We start from the raw sequence: 23,187 nt of genomic DNA, 5'->3' as shown, positions 1-23,187 counted from the left end.
AGGACCGACCAATATACTGGTCGATGGGGACTCGTGGGTATCCTTATCCCTCAGCACTAAAAGTAAAAAGGAGCCAAAAAAAAGACGAGACAATACAATTGGCGATTTCAATTCATATGTGTACACACGGGTCGAAGGCACCATCATTCAGACTTTCGAGAGCTCCGGTACATACACAACGACCATCGTTAGCACCAATTCACTTGCCTACAATTTCATTGCTTTTTTTGTTTTTTATCTGCCTACAAATTCAACCTTATGATGGACCCACCCCTCGCTCTTTCTCCCAAAAAAAACTTGGAAGTTACTATGTGGTCGTATTATTCCTCCAAGAAGTTAGGTAAAGTTACTACAGTGAGGGAAAAATTAAAGGTTGGTGAGGAACATAGAGAGCTTAGAATTAGCATTGCCAAATGGTTAGAATTAATCTATCGACAGGACGCACATGTCCATGGATCAAACATTACCTTGACACGGTCGTGCATGAACTAACAATTGGCTCGATCATAAACCGGACGACGACCAGTCTCAAGTTCGAGTGGTAGGTGCTTACCAAACGGGAGGTCAGCCTAAATAGAGTAGTATTCAGGGCTCGATTGCGACCAGCTTAAATAAGGAAACATCCATCAAAGCTCAATGCAGTAGTATATGTACTCGGAAATTTCTCTTTAATTTTCTAAAAAAATAAAGCAGAAGTACTGCTCAGTCGGTCAATCATGTAAGAGGGGCAAGCATACAAGTTTTACAGATGTTTCTCCTTTTCTATTTATCGACAAAATTAGTGCAGATTAAACTGACAGGCTATGTTTCGTTTCAAAAAAAGAAAAAAAAACTGACAAGCTATGTTTCGTTTCAAAATATAAGAAAAACAAAAAAACTGACAAGCTATGCATGTTTTGTTTCGAAAAAAAGAAGAAGAAAAGTGAGCAGTATTAGACATGCTAAGTTTGTTTTTTAAGTGCGTGCTAAACAGAATAGGAGTGAACCGCTATAAATCATCGTAGCTGAATTATCTCATGATTCTCTGAAAACTTTTTTATACTATAATTTTCCTAAAGCCCTTAAACACCTTTTTTCACGTTTTTTTTTGTCAAAATAGTGTGCTCCCAAAATTTGAATAAGGAAATGAACCACACCTAAATCAGCATCCAAAAGAAGCAAAAAAAAAGAAGATTCCAAAGAAGTACAACAATTCCCAAACATGTGGGCTACTGAACACCTTATGAACCAAGCAACCCAGAGGAAATGAAGACACGCCAGCTTAAAATGGTCATGGACTCATGGTATCCGTGATATCTGCAGTAGTACTGTAGTAGTAAACATCATCTTCAGTCCTCATCTCGTGTGGTTAACCGGTCAAGAGCACCCGTATATCTCTTGCTGAAAACCTGGAGAAAGAAATGGTCGGAGCCAAAGACCAGTAGTATATTGTGCACACGCAGAGGACTGACCACAGAGAAGTCACACGGCTTACCAGCACACACGCGAAGGTACGCGCGGGAGAACCGGTATTTGCGCGAAATTTGCATGGCTGGGCATTATGACCCGTCTAGGTGACATTTGGGCCCACCGGGGAGCCATACTAAACCACCAAGAATTTCGGGATATTTGATTTTTTAATAAACACTATTTGAAGGGGCTAAATCAAACGATAGGTCCATCCGACTCATCCAGCTACTCCTCCGTACTAAAATACAATGCATCTTAGATGTTTTAGGATATAGTAGTAGGAGTAGCAATAGACGCGTGCACCCCTGAGTTAATGGTAGTTACAGATAATAAAAACTTATTTTTAATAATAATCCACCAATCAGCCACCCTTATCTTGTTAATCCTAGAAAGAATTAAATGACAATCATCCACATGTATCTACAATATCTTATTTTTAAGGATAAATTTTAAATGCTTGGATGCCTTGTATTACAGGACGGAGGAAGTATGTATGCTAATAATAGAATATGCAGCATGAGTACTTGTAAAAAAAAGAATACGCAGCATGAGAGAATATATCGTGTTTTGCTACCGTTAAAGGATATGTTAATGCGCTAATTTCTCATCCTTTCAAGGAGAAGTAGTAATGGATGGGATTGATTGGAGAAATTATAGCGTAGCAAATAAAAGATAAAAGGTACTTTATCCGTCCTAAATTAGGATTTATTGACTTTTTTAATATCTTTTTTCTATGTATCTAAGCATATATATATATATATATATATATATATATATATATATATATATATATATGAAAAGATGTGTACGTAGAAAAGTTAAAACGAATAGTAATTTGGGATGCTGGGAGTTTCAATTTGCAGGCTCGTATAGAAAATAAAAAGTACCCATTTGCATGCTCGTGGTAGCAGGAGTACAATGTAGCAGCAGAATTATTGACCATTGTTACTATCCAATACTACTTTCGGCAAGAAGAACACGGAGATTTGACACGAGCCTCGTATAATACAACTTAACTGACACACAGAGAGCCGACGGTTCCCTTTGTACTATCCCAGCGGCGCCAAGCAGGACACACCGGAGATTTGTTGACACCAAACCAAACTCCAAAGGCTCCAAGCGCACCCGACAACCTTTATAACCTCCACCTCGTCTCTCTTTCCCTCTCTCACTCCAACTCCAACCTCACCTCACGTACGTTCTCAACCCCAACCCCCCAAAGCTCCTCGCTAGCAACACCCGCGCACGCGCGCGCGCCCCCACCTCTCCCGAGGAGCAAAAAAAGGCCAGCTGCTCTCGCGCCGCGCCGTAATGGGCAACGCTCTTGCCGGCCGCCGGCGCGCGGCCAAGGTGATGACGGTGGACGGCGCGACGTTCCGATACAAGACCCCCGCCGCGGCGGGCGCCGCGCTGCGCGGCCACCCAGGCCACCAGCTGCTCGAGTCCGAGGAGGTCCGCCGGCTCGGCGTGCGCGCCCGGCCGCTAGACCGCGACGCGCCGCTCAAGCCCGGGAAGCTCTACTTCCTCGTCCAGATCCCGCGCGGCGCCGCCGTAGGTTGCGCCGGCGACGACGACCCGCGCGCGCCGCGCAAGACGTGGTCGGGCGCTCTGCACGTGGGCGCCCGGGAACGTCTCGAGAGCCTGATGCTGTCCCGGCGCACCGTGTCGGACGTGGCGTCCATCATGCCGTCGTCGGCCGCGCGCCTCGCCGCGGTGGGCGCCGGCGGGTCCCCGAACAAGCCGCCGTCGTCCGTGGAGGTCGGCGCGGACGGCGCGGTGCGGCTGCGGATGCGGCTGCCCAAGGCGGAGGTGGCGCGGCTGATGAAGGAGAGCAGGGACCCCGCCGAGGCCGCCGAGCGGATCATGCAGCTGTGCGTGGCCAGGGACCAGGGCGCCGCCGCGGCCCCGCCGCCGGTGGCGCGTTCCGCGCTGTCCGGCAGGAACGCGACGACGACGACTGCTGGCTTGAAGAGAGAGGTGAGCCCCGCTTGCCGCATGCCCATCGGCCTCGCTGCCGTCATTTTCCTTTCCGCAATCAAAATCCCGTTTGTTACGTTGCATCGATCCCTTTCCATAGTTCGATTGAATTATAATTGGTAGCAGTAAGTACAATACTACTAGTAGCTACTTGTAGCATCCCACAACTGCTCCTCTGAGTTGTAGCTTTAAACAAGGCTTTTAGTTGGGCTGCTAGCAGCAAAAGGTGATTACCATCTAATCATTTTTCTGAAACTTCACAAATCTTAAAAGCACGAGTTCACCCTAGGACTAGGATACTGGATACCCAAATGAACAGGACGTGAACGAACATACGAGAAACGCGAGCTAGATGTTTGTCCCTGGAGGAGCGCTAGCTAGGGGATGTGAATCGCGTGGGTGGGTTGATCATGGCATCTTTGATGATTTGATCCGTGCCGTGGCAACCTCGCGCGCGCGCACGCGGGCATCCACCTTTTTGGGGCTCGGCGACGTGTGGGCGCTCCCCGCTCGCTCCCCGCTCCACCTTTCCATGCCACTCTCTGCCTTGCTCCGTACGTGGGCGCGCTCCGGCCGTCATGCGCCGCAGTGCGCTCGATCCGCATCGCCCCGCGCTCACGTGGTGTGCCCGCGCCCGTGCGTGGCAGCGACCAGCGAGTGGCCGGGTCGAACCTTCCAAGGCCTTCCGCGCATGATGCAGTAGGAGCCTAGTACTAGGGATTAGGAGGGACGTTGGCGCAAGGCGACGCTGCGGGCCAGCGAACAAGAGCGCACGCAGCGGCATCTCACACCTGTGCCGTTTTGTATGCTAGCGATCTAGTAGCAAGCAGTATGGTACTCCTAATTATACGCCTCACCGCGCATGGTGCGTCATGATTCCCGAGCTGCTAGCATCGTTATACAGAAGAAATTCGTGACAAAATCTCGATCTAGAAGACACACTGCACCGAGTTAGAGTTAGAGCGTGCATTTGGTACTCCTTCCGTCCCAAATTACCATTCATTTTAAATTTTATAGATACATAGTAGAAGCTATGTACCTAATAAAATTAAAATAAATAATAATTTGGGACGGAATGAGTACAGCAGTGCCTCTCTTTTCTGACGACCGTAGGCCGACAAACCTAAAGGCCACATTAACTACTAAGAGGCAGGTCAGGTCAAGTCAGCCTCTTCCCCTTGCCGAAGAAGAAAATAAAACGCCAGTTCGGGACTGGTTTTGGCGAATTAGGTGCTCGCTTGCCGCTGGTCCTGCCTCCTTGACAAATCCGGCACAGTACTCACTAGCTACCTCACCATCTCATCTCATTAGCTTTCCGCGAGCCTTGCTAATGGCTCCACGTCAGTACGTCACGCGAGGGCGAGCGCGCACGCGTCCGGCTCATCGCCCGTGCATGTGCCTAAGATTCCGTGTCCGGTAGACTAACCGCGAGGCCCGGGGCGCTGTACCACGGCACGGCCCGTGCGAGCGTACTGTTTGGAGGGAATAGGAAACCGTTTATTATGATTGGTGGAGGGTTGACCTGGCTCCCAAGGAGGATAAGGACCGGTGGTGTGGTGTGCTAATTCCTCCTGACGTTTTCAGTCGTAGGCATGCGATCATCTTATTCTTCAGTCTTTGGGTTATAAGTATATTTCTGAATAAAAGGTTGTGCATTTGGCCGGGTTAATATATCACGAGATAGTAGTATGGATAAATGAGCTGGTGGGGTAAGAAAAAAAAATAGTGCTAGTGGTTAAAGCAGCACATGCACTATCTGCCAAGAGTTGGTAGGAGTAACGACGAGGTGATTAAGTCAAAGTTGTGGTACTCATCAAGCTTGAAGGAACAGTATTAGTCCTCTTCATCGTTTTACTGTCTCCTGATGTCGCCCAATCAGGTCGTTATTAGTCCGGACTGGCTGAGGACAATCATGAACCATAACTTTGCTTTTGTTTTCCTGGTAGTAGTACAAAAGGGAGAAAGGGAGGAGAGAGCATAGGGGTAGTGTCCTAAGTGGTTTGGTTCACGATGCGTTCCTTTCAAGGGAGAAACCGCGCTCGATCATTTGTCAAGGCCCCCCTCCAACGACCCATCACGATCGCTCCGACTTTGCCGGATTCAGCGATGCCTTACTACGCGTCTGTTTACATTACTGCATGGCATTCCCTCATCCGTCTATTTCTTACTGTTATTATAAACCTGAATTCGCATTCTGATCAATTCCCCCCCGGCCTCTTGCAGAAGCGTACGAGGTTCATGGCGGTTCCTGACGAGATCATCGGATGACACGGCGGGGATCTCAAAGCATACTCTTGCTTTGCCTTTCTTCTTGGGTTTTTCTCCCTTTAGTCGTCGATCGATCTCTTCGGCGAGAGAGGGCTAGAGGAGTTGCTGGGGCTTGGAACATGAGAAGCTGCTCGGACACCTATGGCTTCCTATCTAATCTCCCTAGCAATTCCCCAAGTCTTTTTAAGTCTTAGGCAATCTCAGAAAAAAAGAAAAAGTATATGTAGTAGTAGTAGTTAATTAGGAAGCAGAGAAAAATGAAGAAAAGCTTTGTACTGTACTGGTGTGAGACATGGCATCTGCAGACTGCAGCAACCACCATGATCAGACGATCAGTGTGAATGAGTCACTGAATCAGAATGTATATATATAATTAGCAAGATATTACTAGCTTTACCTTATTGTACACATTCATTTCCCCGTTGCACCGGTGGTTTGCAAAGGGCGGCTCTAATATAGCGATGTCGGCTTTGCTTTTGCCTTTTTGGCCGCGGCGGTGATGGCCTGGTCGAGCCGATGCCCGATGGGCACTGCTACTACGGCGACGCCGACGTACGCGTCGGCGGCACGCGCGCGTGCATATGAATGGGCGATACTTGTGGCGGCGCATGCGGTCGTCCCATCGCCTACGGCCACGAGGCCGGCGGCGCCGTCTGTCGTTTATCCTGCGCCGCTTCTGCCGTGGCCGTCGCCGTCGCCGCATCTGCTCGTGATGCTCATCTTTTTGGACAGGACTGCCGCCGCTGCACCGAGCCAACAAAATCGGCACCCACTCAAATATTTGCGGCTAGGAAGGAGGTGGGAAAGGTCAATCAGCGCTTCATTCAGAGCTGGGGCGGCGTCGTGCGGGAGAGGCGACCTGGGTGGCCCGCGTCGGCGTAGCCCAGAAAAGAAACGACGACGATGGCTGCTGGAACAGCTGCGCAGAAAGGCCCGTCACCTGTTTGGGCCAGGCCGACAAAAGTGGGCGAAGTAACTTGACATTGATTTTGAGCCGGCGAAATCCTCTATCAGATTTTTAGAGGATGCAAACTTTGATGAACGGCGACGGTCATTTCAGATTTCCAGATTTTCAGAGGAAGCAAATTATCGCCACCGTTAGACACGGTCATTGACTCATTTCTATTTTCTGGAGCCCACTCTAATGAAACGGCGACGTTCGTCAGATTAGAGAATTGAGGGTCAATGTTGGGCACCTTTGGATGATGAGTGATGACAATGTTATGTAGTTTGATGTTGCTCTTCGTTTATGATATGCAGGCGTAGGATGTGACATGGTGGCCAACGGCGTGCGGTGAAGTTCAAACGAAAGATTTATACCGATGGACCAAGGGTGATGAAGGATGAACGCGAGTAGGCTTGGACCGATGGACCCGAGGAGTCTGGGCGGTCCACATAATGCATGGAAGAGCGAGAGAACATGACGGATGGAGACGGCGTCAGTCGAGTCGAGCCTGAGGCTCGGCGGAGGCCGGACACGCATTGACATCGAGGAGGTCGCGTGGCGGCCAATCGGAGATGAACGGTTTGCGCCTCAAAACCACCGCGCAGGTAGGTTTCCTGGTTTGGGCCTCAAAACTGGGGGCGAGCTCGGTGCAGCCGGAGCTTCAAGAAGGAGGGCACGTGGTATCATCGCGAAACTTGCGTCGAGGCGAAGCAAAGTCGTGGAGGTGGCGTGTCCATCCGATGCGTCTACAAAAAACTGGACCAAAATACCTCTGCGTGGGCGGTTATTTTAGTTGTAGCTGTAGGGGTAGTTTAGTCATTTGTCATGGACTATATGTATGGGTCGATGGATGGTTGTTTCAGTACCCTTGTTAGAAAGCCTAATTCATTTACTTAGAGGCTAGCCAAATGCTTAGAGAGAGAGAGTAGAGAGGGAGATGAGAGGATGATTGCTCTTTTCTCTTGATTTCTTCATTTTAGTGGGTGGATGAAGAGAGGGGGCTACTCCTCATCTTGTAAAGATGTTGTCCTTGTAATTTAGTCAAGTTTGTGGTTTAAATCTGTGGTTAAATCTTTTGGTTTCTCCCATTTTTCTTTTCCGGTATTTTCGAGTATTTTTCGTTCTTCGATTTTGAGCCCTCATCCCTCGAGATTTGTTGGGGGAAATTATTGCTAGGATCCTTGTGAGCATCTATAATGTGATCCCTCCTTAAATCCCCCACAGATTCAGCATGAATTGTAGTTTTCCCAATAACTATTCCTCTCTTTCGTTCTTGACCGAAATCATAAATTTCAAGGTAAAGTCTTGCTTTTCAAGCAGATCTTTTGGATGAAGACTCATTGCTTCTAGGCGAACCTCTGGCTAAAGTTTCATGAAGTTTGGACATTTGATCGAGTTTCCCTTTTCTTTGGATCTTGACCCGCGCAGGGAAAAACAGGAAGTTCCGATTTTACAAAATAGGAAGTTCCAGTTTTTGCAACTTTTTTATTTTGGGGAGATCTCTTGGGAATAGACTCTTAACAGTCTTGGAAAGCCATGGTCCAAATCTCGTGAATTTTGGAGTTCGTTTGGTTGAGTTTTGCTATTTTTCTTGGAGCTCCTTCAGTCTGTCTGGGCAAAATCGGAGGTTCCGGTTTTTGAAAAGAGGAAGCTCCAGTTTCGGAAGATTCCCTTCCGATTCTGTGAATATTTCGCTCCAATTTTGATTCTAGTATTTCCAATTTTTCTCTGAAGCTCTTATTTTGCCTTAGCCCTTTCCGTGCTTGCTTCCGCTTTGTGTTAAGGGTTTCTTGGTATTGTTCCTAGGTCCAGTAGCATCTTATTTAGCTATGTGGATCTGACAATTCTAAAAGAGAGGTGTGTAGGGTGGTTTTGGGATATATGCTGAATTCCTTTATTCAAGAAAATAATTTTAATCGGCTCCCATTCACCCCTCCCTCTGGTCGCCCATTCCGATCCTAGAATTGGTATTAAAGCTGGTTAAGATTTCTCCATACCCTAATCGGTTTCGAAACCCATTATGACAACCTTTGAGCGTTTTCCTCGACCGCTGCACCCTACTTTGATGGCTCTGACTATCGGTATTGAAAAACTCGTATGAGAGCCCATCTAAATAGTAGAGGAGCAGAGGTTTGGGAAATCACTCAGGATGTTACTTATGTGATTCCAGCAACTCGCTTGACTCAAGATGAAAGAGATAAATATCACACCAACAACAAGGCGGTTGATATCTTGTTTGCTGAGTTTGATCGTGTTGAGGATCTATCTCTGACTCATGAGATTTGGTCCTGACTTTAGAGTTTTCATGAGGGAAACAGTCAAGTGAAGGCACAACTCTTTGGAACGTACCAGTGTGAGTATGAGAATTTTGTTCATTTGCCCGTGACTCTACTGATGCTTTGTTCCAGTGCTTTCCTGCTATTGTGAACAAGATGAAACCAAACACTACTAACTTGCCCTACACTGATCATGATGGAGCTTTAAAGCTCCTGCATGCCTTGGATCACGAGTGTGGGGTACGAAGGTTGATACTATCATCGAGTCCACAAACTATGAGATTCTTATTACCGATGAGCTTTTCACCAAGCTAAAGTCGACAGAGGTTGACAAGAGGCTCCGAGCAAAACAGGGGAGCCCTACTAATCCGCATAGTATGGCTCTTGTGTCAGTCTACGTCTTTGGCTAACCCTTCTACCATGTCCTTTGCTTTGTCCTCTTTGGTGTCTGTTTTAGAGGAGCAATTGGAGATTCTTAACGAGGAGGAGCTCGCTTTGATCACGAGGAGGTTCATGCGCTTCAACGACAACCGCAAGAACCAACGAAGGAACAACAACAACTGCTTTGAGTGTGGCAAGTCAGGTCACTTCACCGCCGACAGCCCCGATAAGAACAAGTCCAAGAACGTGTAACAACTGCCATTTTAGTTATTTAAGTGACTTTGATGAATTGGAAGTAATTCAAGAAAAAAGGAAAAAGAGATTGGCCGAAAATCAAATTCGGGTCAAATTTGGCCGAAATTTGAATTTTGAATTTGAAATTCAGAAAAATTCGGCAAAAATATAGAATACAAGTGTAAGAGTGACTAGAACTTAAGGATCAAGAATTTGGAGCAAAACTAGTCCAAAATATCCCAAAGGAATCAAAGAAAGGAAATTGGAAAACTGAAGTTTACTGTTCATCGTCCGAAAATAGGAAATTCAGAAAACAGCCTCAGAGTCCATTTTGGAAATTAAATTCTGATGAATTTTTCAAGTAAGTGGATCAGGACAACTATACCATGTTGAAGTATGAACTTTGGACTCCTAGCATTGGGTGTTGTTGATCAAGAATAGCAGAGGGAGCTATTTCAAATAGAGGCCTAAAGTTGGCACTTTGTCACGGTAGGTGACTTTGCTGAAATCGGTTAAGTCTGAAAACAGCAGCATAGGGTCGACTTTAGACTTGATTTCAGAGCAATATAGATCAAAAGGAGTAGGTGTTCTTGAGCAAAATGGAAACCTTGGAGATGGTAGAGCACGAATGGGAAGAAGTTGGACTGGAAAAGAAGGATTTGGATCACAAAATTCAATCACAAAGTAAGGCAAATATCACTGTTGTGTTATTGACGAACTGAATGCCGATTTCAGTCAAGTTCAGGCAAACACGAGAAACAATTCAAAATTCAGCTATGTTTGATGCTTATCTCGGGTCAGAGCCAAAATAAAAAGTGAAGGATTCAAGTTTATCTCCAACTTCTGTTAAGGCACTTGGGGACCGTTGGATTGAAGATCAACCGTAATTTTAGTCTGAAGTCACGGGCGCCAGAAGAAGGAAGAGGAGCGGTGACAGAGCGAGCTCGACGTGTCGCCGCCGCCGCTCTCGGTCGCTCGCCAGCGCGACGGATAGGCCACCTCCTCACCACACAAGCCTATGGGTAGACCACGGTGGCAGCCATGCGCGCGGTAAGTTATTTGTATATTTACCGCTCCCGCGCCGCCGTTTCACCGCCGTATTTTTCTTACCGCTGCCGCCTTCTCTGTCAAACACCGCCGCCGAGTAAAATTCCACCGCCACACCGCACCTCCCGTCGATTCCCTCCGTCTACACCTCCGCCCACTCCCCACCAGCAACCCTAGCAGCTTGTTGCCCAGCTTCTTCGCCGGCACGCCTTGAACCGCCGCCGCTTCTGTCCGCCGTCGTCGCGCCTCCCGCTCACGGTGAGCACCACCTTGCGCTGGTCCTCTTCTTTCTTAAGTAGTCGTAGGCAGGTCCTTAGGGTACTAGGACGGTGTAGTAGTAGTTGTTCGAGTAGTTTGTGCCGTCGTCGTGAGTAGTCGCAACCGGCCGAAGGTGTCGCCGCCCGCCGCCGTGGAGGGAATGGCTCCGGCCATCTCCCGAGGAGCTGTTGCCGCGCGCGGGTGCGTGAAGGTGTAGAGGTAGTGTCCTGACCTAGCTCCGCCGCCGGTAGGGCGCCGGCCGGCGAGTCGCGCCGCCCCCTGTCGCGCCCGCGTTTTGGCGGGAGGAGGAAGAAACGTCTGGAGCAGCAGGCCCGCGTGTCAACGGAGTCGGAGGAGTGAAAGGAGCAGGCCGACCGAGCGCGGGCGGTCGCTGGGCTGGCGCGTCGGAGGCCCAAGGAGCCGACGCGATCGACCGGAAAAGAAAAAGGGCCGGAGGCCCAGAAGGGAAGGCAGGCCGCGTTAGCGAGAGAAAGGAGAAAAAGAAAAGAGGGCTGTTGGGCTGGAAGTAGGTCGAGGGAAAAGAAACGGCCCAAGAGGCCCGTCAGGGGGAGAAAGGGCCGGCGGGTAAGTGGAGCAGTGGAAAAGGTGGGTCCGCATCGTGGACCCAGCGCGCGTGTGAGAGAGGGTAGAGTCGGGCTGCGTAAGAAAAGTTTTCCGGGGCGTTTTTTTCCGGGAAAATTAGATTTCCTTTAGAAAGTAATTAGTTTAAATCCGAATTACACCATTTAAATCACAGAAATTTCTAGGAGTGTCCAAAATTAGTGAAACCAATTTTGTTAGGCTTGTTTTATTTTCCTTTATGCATTAAAATTTTTACACCCTAGAAAAATAATAAAAATTCGGGTATTTATTTAATGCCTTTCTTTTAAGGTAATTAAATAAATACTTAAATATTTGTAAAATGTATAAAATATGAAGTAACATTTTCTTAATCACAAATTATTCTTAACCCATAGGAAATTAGGTTTTCAAGTTAGAGAATAATTATAACTTTTACAAAAAAATAAAAGAAAGGCCTTAAGTAGGGTTAAGTAAGAAAATAAAAGTGTGGGCTAATCTTTTTGGGTTTTGTGTGTTGACTTGCAACTTTATCATGATAGATTGTATAGTCCTTGTTGGCTTGCAACTTTATCATGAAGGAAAGTTGTATAGTCTTTTATTCAAAAATTTGCATTCCTAACCCCTGCATGTGTTGTGCTATAGATCCCGAAGCACCAGAAGGAGATTATTTGGAATTTTCAGAAGGACCTTCGGAGTTCGAAGAAGTTTTTGAATTAGTCCCCTGTGAAGCCAACCCGTCAGAGAATACTAACTTTTTAAGCGAACAAGGCAAGCCCCGGTGCATTTATACCTATCTATTTTGGAGTCATTATTTCATGTGCCCAATTATCGGTTATTTGCTATATGTATGCACTAAGTCTAGGAGTTGCTTGAAACCTATTCTTGTGTATGATCATGCCTTGTTTTAAGGACATCTTTGCCACTTGTTCAAACCTTAGAAGATACCCAAGTCTAGAATTGCTTAGTTGCTTACATACTTGGTTTACCAACCTTAAGGAAAACTTTTGAGTCATACAGGTTGCTTATGGAAAGATAACCTGGAAATTTGAAGCAGACAGAAGCTAGAGATGTAGTTCTGTCCGCTAGATTAATTGGTTAAGGCCCGATTCGTTGTCTTAACCTTTGATCAAGTGATAAGCATCTGATCACTTACTGGGTATGGGACCAGTAAAGCCCAGTAGGTTAGTAAACTCTATGATCGGGAATACTTCGTACCCGCGCTTGACGTGCTGGAGATTGGCAGGGGCGTAGCCTGAAACTCACATGGTGATCGGGCCAGACGTGGGGTCCCATGTGGGGGTGCGTCCCTGGGTCCGGGTAGTCGTATTCCTAATCATTGATTTTGCTAACCGAGAGGTTGCTATGTACGACCTGGACAGTCGTATAAAGCTGGTGATCAGGGTACTCTCCTGCAGGATGTAAATGGATCCGGATCGCCGCAATTCTCGGTTATGAATGCACTTGATCACTGTTGAGCATCGTAGTATAAATTCATGCTATATATATATCTTCTGATAATGTTTGACGTATGACTTAATATCTATTGTTGCTTTTTATTCTCTGCTCATCATTTAGAATGGTTAGGTAATAACTTAACCCAAATAAAAGATAAAACTAAGGCATCACTCGTAGTAAGCTTTTCGGCAAAAATTGTGTTAGCCAAGCACACCAAAAAGCTAGCATACACTTCCAAAGAAAGTTATTGTATTGGTTAGTCGGGTAAGACTTGTTGAGTACCCCGTACTCAGGGTTATCCCTTGTGGCTATCTTTCAGAAGCTCCGCAGGAGTCTACAGAGGAGGAAACCCCGAAGCCCTAGGGTATTGTTATGAGTCTCACAATACCCTTAAGAAGAAGTTTTTAAATGCTCATCTCCTCCTGAACTGTTTATGTTTAAATCTTAGAACTCTGTCTAACACTGCACTGCTAAGTTTGCTTCAATCTATGTTCTGTAATAACTCGTACCTTTTATATGTATGTAAAAATGTAATATTTGTTGATGTTATCCCATCGCGGATACTATCCTGATGTATGGCTATGAAACACAACGTGGATCTTTCGAGGAGTCCTAGGGACACTCGACGGACGACCAGATTTATACTGTTTTAAACGCGTTTCGAATAATTGCTGCGTCGGCAGCGATTAGGCGCATTTAAACCAGTTTAAGTTGGACGGTTCCGCCACAGAACGGGTACGACTACAATAAGTACAAGAACAAGGACGGCACCAAGAAGAAGAAGAAGTACACCGATCGTGAGAAGAAGGAGCACTGTAAGAAGGCCAAAGCGCACACCTTCATCGCCTTCCTCAGCGACGTCGACTCCAACATCGACGTCCACACCGACTCTAGCCGAAGTGAGGAGTACGACAACCGCAAGGCGAAGAAGAAGGATGGCAAGAACTTCAACAGCCTTTGCTTTTACTCCGGCATGAACCGCGATGGGTACTGCGTCATGGCCCTCAACGCTGACAGCAAGAAGGATGGCAAGGAAAGCAACTCCGACACAGAAACAGAGGTAAAGCCTACTCCTAAACAACGTGCCTTAGAAGTAGTGGAACTGAATGATTGCTTGCTAAATCAAAATAAGTTACTTAAAAATGCTGCTCGTGAACAAATTGAGCTTAAGACTAAGTTGGAGAGTGCTTTGATGAAATAGATATGCTTACATATACTCCTACTGTTTCTGATGTTGTTGAGTGTAATGAACGTGCTGTTCACATGGTTAGTATAGCTTCCTTGCAATATAAGCATGCTTTGCTTGTAAATGAACTTGATTTGACTACAGCTGCTTTAGATAAAGTTAAGACTAGACCTGTTTTACTTGGTGCTTGCAAATCTTACCCTGCTTTACTGATTCAACTTGATGATGCATATGCTAAGATTAAAGCTCTTGAGAAATATGATTTAATTGCTAAATCTAAAGTTCCTGAATGCACCAAGTGTCCTGAAGTTAAACATTCTTTGTAAAATACTGAGGATGAAAATTACTACTTGCGCACAGTTCTCAGTTGGGTATCAAGTAGGGAACCTCAGTTGGGTATGATGATTCAGGAGTTTAAAAGGGTTGATGGTTTTGGGATTGGGAATGTGACCAAGCAGTGCAGATTTGATGGGTTGCATGAAAAGATTTTTGATGGGCTGTATGAGAAGGTTGGTCAGTGCAGTTGTGAGAGAGAAAACAAGCAACTTCCACTCCTTATGAGCCACCCAAGCTGAGTGGAGAGCAACCTAACTTAGATTGTGAGAAAAACTCTATAGAGTGTGTTAAAGATGGAGTGTTCATTGAGATACCATCAAAAGTTCCAAAGAAAGCTATCTGGGTGGAAAAAACCCAATCACATCAGAAACAAGCTTGACACACTCCCTGATATGCCTTTGAAGCAACCTCCACCAAAACCCTAAACCAAATCACAACCAAGAATGAACACTAAACCCAAAGATAACCCACAACTGAAAGTTAATCCTCAACCCAAAGATAACCGACAGCAAAAATAACCTGTTCAGTTCCACTGTGAGTATTGTAAAAGGGAGAGTCATATTGAGGAGTTTTGTTTTCAAAGAAAGAAAGCTTTGAGGCGTGAGCGTGTGTGGGGAAATAAGAACATGTACCACCCTTCTCATGGTGTACATACATCTAGAACAGCTCCTCTACCTCGTCGAGTGGATAGTGTGCGTTTAGCTTCTTCTCGCAGGTTTGCCAACCATGCTCCTCGTCATGATCAATATGACTTAGGATAACATGGCCGTGGCTTTGAATCTCAGAGGTACAACGGACCACGTTTTCCCCCTCGTGGTGGTCGTAGTCCTCCAGTGAGTCGAGAGATGGTTGATTTTGCTAACCCCACTCTTGAGCAAATGGTTCGATACTTGTATTCTACTTATTTTACTAACCCCAGTGTTGAGACCTCATCCTAGGGCTTCTTTTTGTTGAGCAGGTCGGAGGCCTAAAGAACACGTGGCTTATTGACTCCGGTTGTTCTCGACACATGACTGGTGATCACAGATGGTTCTCCAGCCTTACCCCGGTGATGACCAGAGAGTACATCACTTTCGGGGATAATAGCAAGGGAAAGGTATTGTCTGAGGGTGTCATTAAGGTAAGTGAGAATTTCATGCTCAAGTGAGTTGCTCTTATTGATTCCCTCGGTTTCAATTTGTTTTTGGTTTCGCAACTGCTTGATGATGGTTTTGAGGTTCGTTTCAAGCAGGGAGCCTCACGGATTTTAGATTCTCGAGGTGATCTTCTGTGTATGATCGTCCCCGAGGGTCAAGTTTTTCGAGTTGACTTTTCTAAGTCGTTTGGTCTCTCTTAGTGTTTAGTTGCTGGTTCTTCTTCTGAGCTTTGGAAGTGGTACAGGAGATTAGGTCATTTGAGTTTTGATTTGCTTTCCCGCTTGAGTGCTCTTGATCTTATTCGAGGATTGCCTAAGCTCAAGTTTGAGAAAGATCTTGGTTGTGCTCCTTGTTGTCATGGCAAAATGGTTGCCGCTTCTCACCCACCTTTGAACCAGGTGATGACTGAGCATCCAGGGGAGCTGTTGCACATGGATACAGTTGGTCGAGCTCGCGTTTGCTCAGTTGGTGGGAAGTGGTATGTTCTTGTGGTTGTCGATGATTTCTCGAGGTATTCATGGGTCTTTTTCATGGAATCTAAGGAGGAGGCATTTTCTTTTGTTCGAGATTTGATCTTGAGGTTGAAAAATGAGCGACCTACAGATGCCATGAGAGCTATTCACAGTGACAATGGCATAGAATTCAAGAACGCTCATTTTAAAACCTTTTGTAATGATCTTGGTCTTGAACACAAATTTTCATCGCCTTATGTCCCTCCTTAGAATGGTGTTGTTGAATGGAAAAATCGGACTCTTTGTGAAATGGCTAGGACGATGCTTGATGGGCAAAGGACTCCTATAAAATATTGGGCCGAAGCCGTGAACACTGCTTGCTATGTTTCCAATCGAATCTTTTTGCGAGCTTTCCTGAAGAAAATCTCTTATAAGTTGATGCCTCGACACACCCCCAAAGTAAGTCACCTGAGAGTGTTTGGCTGCAAGTGTTTCATTCTCAAGCAAAGTAATTTGGACAAATTTGAGTCTCATTCTACGGATGGTATTTTTCTAGAATATGCTTCTTATAGTCGTGCGTATCGTGTGGTCAATCTTGAAACTAACCGGATCGTGGAAACTTGGGAGATTACCTTCGATGAAACTATGCCTTGCACAACTCCTGTCATTGAGGTTGCAGGTGAACATGAAATGGGGCAAAGCATCTTTGAGGGAGAGGAAGAGCATGTTGATAATGGTGATGAAGAAGATGATGAGATTGACCATGCTCCAGCTGTTGCACTTGTACCTTCTACTTCGACTACGACAGTTGATGGCCCTACCTCCACTCACACTACTACAAGCCATCAACAAGTACCACTACATGATGATGAAGAAAAAGATCAGAGTGATCCAGCTGCTGTTGAGGGGGAGGCGATTTCAGACCAAGAGGCTCTATGATACATTCAGCGTTGCCATCCTCCACGACAAATGATCGGTAATTTACATGAATGCACCACTAGGCACAGCTCTAGGCAGATTTCACACTTTGCACATTCTGCTTTTGTTGTCTCTTTCAAACCCCGAGATATGGGATATGCTTTATCTGATTGAAACTGAGTTAATGCCATACATGAGGAGTTGAAGAACTTTGAGTGAAATAGGATTTAGGTTTTAGTTGAACCACCTCCAAATTGTCATCCTAAAGGAACAAAATGGATTTTTAAAAACAAACAAGGTGAGGATGGGTTGGTTGTGAGAAACAAAGCGAGGTTGGTTGCCCAAGATTTTAGCCAAAAGAGGGAATTGATTATGAGGAAACATTTGCTCTTGTTGCCCGTTTGGAAGCGATTAGAATTCTTCTAGCCTTCTCTATGGCTAAAGGTTTTAAGCTCTTTCAAATGGATCTGAAAAGTGCCTTCCTAAATGGGTTTATTGAAGAGGAAGTGTATGCGAAACAATCGTCTGGTTTTGAGAATCCTAAACATCCTGATCATGTTTTCAAACTTCAGAAAGCTCTCTATGGCCTAAAACAAGCACCCAGAGTGTGGTATTCTAGATTGAAATACTTTTTGCTTGAACGGGTTTGAAATGGGGTCAGTGGATAAAACACTCTTTCTCCTCAGACAAGGCAATGACTTGTTGATTATTCAGATATACGTGGATGATATTATCTTTGGTGGTTTCTTTTCATGCTTTGGTTGCCAAGTTTGCAGACGATATGAGTAGGTAATTTGAGATGTTGATGATGGGTGCATTGACCTTCTTCCTCGGGCTACAAATCAAGCAAAGCAAGGATGGGACCTTTGTGCACCAAGGCAGGTACACGAAGGATGTGCTGAGGAAGTTCGACATGGTTGATGCCAAGCCATTGTCAACTCCCATGGTGACGATGATGGGTTTGGATGCGAATGAAGACGGAGAATCGGTGGACCAGAAGGAGTACCAGAGCATGATCGGCTCCCTCCTGTACCTGATGGCGACGAGGTCGGACATACACTTCGCCGTGTATCTGTGCGCTCATTTTCAAGCTTCACCGAGAACATCTCATTGTCAAGCGGTAAAGAGAATCATGAGGTACCTTCGTTTCACGCCTGAGTTTGGTTTGTGGTACTCTGCCTCCTCGACACTAACACTTTGTGGTTACTCCGATGCGGATTTCGCTGGGTGTCGGTTGGATCGCAAGTTCACTTCTGGTACTTGTCAGTTTCTTAGTTCGTCTTTGGTTTTCTGGTCTTCCCGCAAACAGTCCAGTGTTGCTCAGTCTACCACCGAAGCCAAGTACATTGCCGCTGCTAGTTGTCGTTCCCAACTGTTGTGGAAGATCTCCACTTTGAGAGACTTTGGTTTGAGTTTTTCTCATGTACCCCTCCTATGCGACAGTACGAGTGCCATCAGTGTAACCAAAAATCCTGTTCTCCACTGAAAAACTAAACACATAGATGTGAGACACCACTTTCTGAGAGATCATGTTGAGAAATGGGATATTGATCTTAGCCACGTTGCTACCCAAAACCAACTCGCTGACATCTTCACCAAACCCGTAGATCAAGCCACTTTTGCTCGTTTGCGGGGAGAGTTGGGTGTGTGCTTTCCCTTCTGAGTTGAGTTTTGGAGCTTCTCTTGTATTATACTTGTATCATACTTTTTTGTATACCATGATAGGCTAGCCACCTTTTCTTGATAGCATTTTTTGTTTTTTCATGTATATCTTATCATGCTATCTTTTGTGATATATTGTGGTGGATGATACATATGAACATCATGTCATACTTTACCTTACTTCACATTTGGGTATGGCATGTTGTTCATCTGTATCATTTTAGCTTAGTTCCATTGCATCTGTATCATATTGCATTTGTATCATATTCCAGTAGATGAGCTTCTCCTATATACCCTATGTACTTTCTTATGCTACTTGTGAGCTAGTGCTTTGATTCGTGATTTTGATGTAATGTGCAGTTATACTCTTGATGATATTGTCTTATAAACATGATGGGATAACTGTTTTTGGAATCCCTGGCTAATTCTACTCTATGAGCTTGACTTGCTTATCACCCATGAGTAGATGCTTGGTTATGCATTGCTTTTGCTTGAATGCTGGTTCCATATTTAGCTTATGTTTGGAATTCATGTTCTTTTCAATTGGATCAAAGACCTAGGTATCATTGTAAATGTTTAGCCCATGATGCATTCCTTGGGAAAGCATGGGTTCTTTGTGCTGCAAAGATACTTCATGTACCTTATTTTATGTGAATGATGAAAAAAATGATGAAAAGAAAAATTCAATAATTCGCCAAGTGTTTATGCTTAATGTTCATATCTTTGTTTGTTTAGTTGTTAAATGATGTCTGCCAAAAGAAGTAGGCACATAGTTTCAATAAGCTTTGACATTACTTGTGTTGCATATGTGGGTGTTTCCAATGATCTCTTGTTGAGAATGTATCTCCCTTGTATGAGCTCTGATGGTCCAGTTTATTCTTGCTCGGATGATTTATGACTAGGTGCTTGCTCATGTGGTGATATTTTTACAAATTATCAAAACTTGACACAAGCTATGCCTTATGCTTATATCATAATATCCTTTTGATGGTGATGCAATTGCTCTTCATGATCTACCTGATTCTGCATTACCTCACTTGTAGTCTTTGTGAGTGCTTTGTGATAATTTGAGAAGCTTGCTAGGTTCTGCATTTCCATGGCATACATTTTGTGCTCTCATGCTATCCTTGATGTTTTCATTGTTAACAAGGGGGAGAGATTCACACAAACTCATTTATCTGTCAAGGGGGAGAGATTGCATGTATGCATGTGTTGACACCATTTTTTGACATACGTCAAAGATGGCATCAAGAGGAAGCAGAGATACCAGTGCATAGTGGAAAGACAACGGCTAGTGGAATCGGCCGGTGAGGTTGCAGAGGATTCAGCCGATGAAGTTATGGGAGATCGGCCGATAGAGTAAGGCAGAAGATTAATCGATGGGATCACAGGGGTGTAGCCAATGGAAGATGATGGAGGTGTAGCCGATGGAGTCAGCCGATGCGAGCAAGAGGGTTCTAGCCGATTGGAAATGTTGGAGGTTCGGCCGACGAGGAGCAGGTTTTGACCGGTAGAGGCCAAGTTCGTTTCCAACTCCTGCGCGAGTTATTTTTATTTAGAAAGTTTATTTTCTTTAGAGATAGATCTTATGATTTGTCGTAACCAATTAGGATTAAAAATCTTGATGTATAGGGTATAAATAAAGGTCTTGTAAGCTCTAGAGACATACACATCATAACTAATATAAATCTACTATTTTCGCAATATACTTTCAAGTCGGGGACTTCGCCATTATTTTCTTTTCTTCACGAGTTCTTCCAAGCTAGTTGGGCTGCATTGCTTCGATCTCCGGCTAGACTGTAAGTTCCGTGTTTACCGAATACTTTCTAGGCTTTAACTTCGGCCGCATCGCTGTCATTTCGTTTAGATTTATTCACAAGTTAATGATATTTACTAGATCTGCAAGTTTCATTCTTTAAATCTTGTTGTTTTAGTTTTTATCATAGTTATCCAACTTAGAACACGTTCCGATCGACTTTTTCTTTATTTTCTTGTACCAATCTACTGTCACATAGCCAATTAGATCTGTTTTAAGTGTTGTTCATGTGGTACTGTTTAGGTTGTATTTTACGGTTCCTTTACATCTACTACATCTGCATCAGCTGATCTAGCCGATTGTCTTTGCTTGTGTCGGCAGTCTTGCCGATACATCCTGTGGAGCGATTTGGAACGCCAGCCAATTTGCTTTTGTATTTGATATTTTATCTGTTATTGTCCATCAACAGGTTAGATTGACTGGCACGTCACGGATTGATAGGGCTACAACCCGAACATGAGTGAAGCAGATTCTCCCGAGTTTCGTGTGTTAGTGCGCGGGAGTCGTCTCTTGATTTTTGCGTTAACAGCATGTTTTCAGGGGGAGTGCATATGTTCAAGGGGGGGTTTGTGAGCTCTTGTGCTATATTTGTGAGCTTTTTATGCTCTTGTTCTCTTTTGCCGGTCGCCTTGAGCTTTTTACCTCTTCTTGAGGAGCCGGCGTTTAGTTTGAGCATTTGATCTTCACATGATTGGTGTTGAGCCATTTGTGTCTCTTCTTGAGGGATCATGTGTTTGTCTCAATTGTGTAGAGTCGTTGCCCTTATCTTAGAGGACTGAGACTTCTCCTTTCGAGTGATCTTGTGTTTATCTTTTCACTTGGCTTTTTTAGCACTTGAATGATCTCTTATCTTTCCTTCTCTTTCTTTTATTTCTTTCAACTATGAATTTGTGTTGAGTGTTGTCAATGCACTCATCAAGGGGGAGATTGAGGACCAATGGTGTTCACCCTTGGATGATGAGCGATTGACAACGTTGTGAAATTTGATGTTGCTCTTGGCTTGTGATGTGCAGGTGTAGGATGCGACATGGCGGCCGACGGCATGCGGTGAAGGTCAATCGAAAGGTTCATGCCGATGGACCAAGGGCAGTGAAGGATGAACGTGAGTAGGCTTGGACCGATGGATCCGAGGAGTCCAGGCGGAGTCACGGGCAGTCCACATGGTGCACGGAACAGCGAGAGAACATGACGGATGGAGACGGCGTCGGTCGAGTCGAGCGGGAGGCTCAGCGGGGGCCGGACACGCGTCGACATCAAGGAGGTCGCGTGGTGGCCAAGTGGAGATGGACGGTTTGGGTGGTTTGAGCCTCAAAACCACAACGCAGGCAGATTTTCCGGTTTGGGCCTCAAAACCGGGGGCAAGCCCGGTGCGACTGGAGCTTTGAGAAGGAGGGCACATGGCATCATCGCGAAGCTTGCATCGAGGCAAAGCAAAGTCGTGAAGGTGGCGTCTCCGTCCGATGCGTCTACAAAAAACTGGACCAAAATGCCCCTGCGTGAGCGGTTATTTTAGTTGTAGCTATAGGGGTAGTTTAGTCATCTGCCATGGACTATATATATATGGGTGGATAGCTGGTGGTTGTTTCAGTACCCTTGTTAGAAACCCTAATTCATTTGCTTAGAGGCTAGCCAAGTGCTTAGAGAGAGAGAGGAGAGAGAGGGAGATGAGAGGATGATTGCTCTTTTCTCTTGATTTCTTCATCTTAGTGGGTGGATGAAAAGGAGGAGGCTAGTCCTCATCTTGTAAAGATGTTGTCCTCGTGATTTAGTCGAGTTTGTGGTTCAAATCCGTGGCTAAATCTTTTGGTTTCTCCTATTTTTCTTTTTCAATATTTTCGGAGCTATTTTTTGGGATTTATTGTTGTTCGAGTTTGAGCCCTCATCCCGCGAGGTTTGTTAGGGGAAATTATTGCTAGGATCCTTGTGAGCATCTATGATATGATCCCCAACTCAAATCCCCCACGGATTCAGCTTGAATTTGTAGTTTTCCTAATAAATATTTTTCTCTTGTGTTCTTGACCGAAATCATGAATTTCAAGGTTAAGTTCATATCTTTTCGAGCAAATCTTTTGGACGAAGACTCACTGCTTCTAGGCGAACCTATGGCTAAAATTTTGTGAAGTTTGGACATCATTTAATCGAGTTTCCCTTTTCTTTTGATCTTTACCCGCGTAGGGAAAAACGCGTAGGGAAAAATAGGAAGTTCCGGTTTTACAAAACAAGAAGTTCTGGTTTTTGCAACTTGCTAATTATTGGGGAGATCTCTTAGGAATAGGCTCTTAATGGTCTTGGAAAGCCATGGTCCAAATCTCGTGAATTTTGAAGTTCGTTTGGTTGAGTTTTGCTATTTTTCTTGGAGCTCCTTCAGGCTGTTTGGGCAAAATCGGAGGTTCCGGTTTTTGAAAAGAGGAAGCTCCAGTTTCGGAAGATTCTCCTCCGGTTTTGAGAATATTCCCTTCCGGTTTTGGTTCCAATAGTTCCGGTTTTTCTCTGAAGCTCATTCTCTGCCTAAGCTCTTTTCGTGCTTACTTTCGCTTTGTGTCAAGGGTTTCCCCTCCGGTTTTGGTTCCATTAGTTCCGGTTTTCTCTGAAGCTCTTTCTCTGCCTAAGCTCTTTCCGTGCTTACTTCCGCTTTGTGTCAAAGGTTTCCTAGTATTGTTCCTAGATCCAGTAGCATCTCATTTAGCTATGTGGATATGACAATTCTAGAAGAGAGGTGTGTAGGGTGATTTTTGAGATATAGGCTGAATTCCTTTGTTTAAGAAAATAATTTTAATCGACTCCCATTCAACCCCTCCTGGTTGCCCT

At 45.1% G+C, this 23,187-nt stretch overlaps 2 protein-coding genes across 2 annotated transcripts; both read left to right on the top strand.

Moving 5' to 3' along the window:
• The first annotated feature begins 2,625 nt into the window (after positions 1 to 2,625).
• On the top strand, positions 2,626 to 6,102 carry LOC101763047 (uncharacterized protein At1g66480). The gene is made up of 2 exons (XM_004956717.2): positions 2,626 to 3,426; positions 5,650 to 6,102. The coding sequence occupies exons 1-2, from the start codon at positions 2,761 to 2,763 to the stop codon at positions 5,692 to 5,694; spliced, it is 711 nt and encodes a 236-aa protein (XP_004956774.1). The 5' UTR covers positions 2,626 to 2,760; the 3' UTR covers positions 5,695 to 6,102.
• A 3,234-nt stretch (positions 6,103 to 9,336) lies between these two features.
• LOC105913783 lies at positions 9,337 to 21,398 on the top strand. The gene is made up of 7 exons (XM_012843668.1): positions 9,337 to 9,543; positions 13,604 to 13,933; positions 14,470 to 14,568; positions 15,354 to 15,515; positions 15,732 to 15,870; positions 16,663 to 16,766; positions 21,393 to 21,398. Exons 1-7 carry the CDS (start codon positions 9,337 to 9,339, stop codon positions 21,396 to 21,398), a joined length of 1,047 nt encoding a protein of 348 aa, XP_012699122.1.
• Positions 21,399 to 23,187: the final 1,789 nt, after the last annotated feature.

This window comes from Setaria italica, chromosome II (genome assembly GCF_000263155.2).
Source record: "Setaria italica strain Yugu1 chromosome II, Setaria_italica_v2.0, whole genome shotgun sequence".
NCBI classification, from domain to species: Eukaryota; Viridiplantae; Streptophyta; class Magnoliopsida; order Poales; family Poaceae; genus Setaria; species Setaria italica.
This window is presented reverse-complemented; position numbering and strand designations above follow the sequence as displayed.

Bases quoted from the DNA above. Each gene is read 5' to 3' on its own strand.
- LOC105913783 (XM_012843668.1), top strand. From the start codon at position 9,337: ATGTCCTTTGCTTTGTCCTCTTTGGTGTCTGTTTTAGAGGAGCAATTG. The intron at 9,544-13,603 runs GTGTAACAACTG...GTTCCGCCACAG, and splicing joins ATAAGAACAAGTCCAAGAAC to AACGGGTACGACTACAATAA. The intron at 13,934-14,469 runs GTAAAGCCTACT...ATGATGATTCAG, and splicing joins ACTCCGACACAGAAACAGAG to GAGTTTAAAAGGGTTGATGG.
- LOC101763047 (XM_004956717.2), top strand. From the start codon at position 2,761: ATGGGCAACGCTCTTGCCGGCCGCCGGCGCGCGGCCAAGGTGATGACG. The intron at 3,427-5,649 runs GTGAGCCCCGCT...GGCCTCTTGCAG, and splicing joins CTGCTGGCTTGAAGAGAGAG to AAGCGTACGAGGTTCATGGC.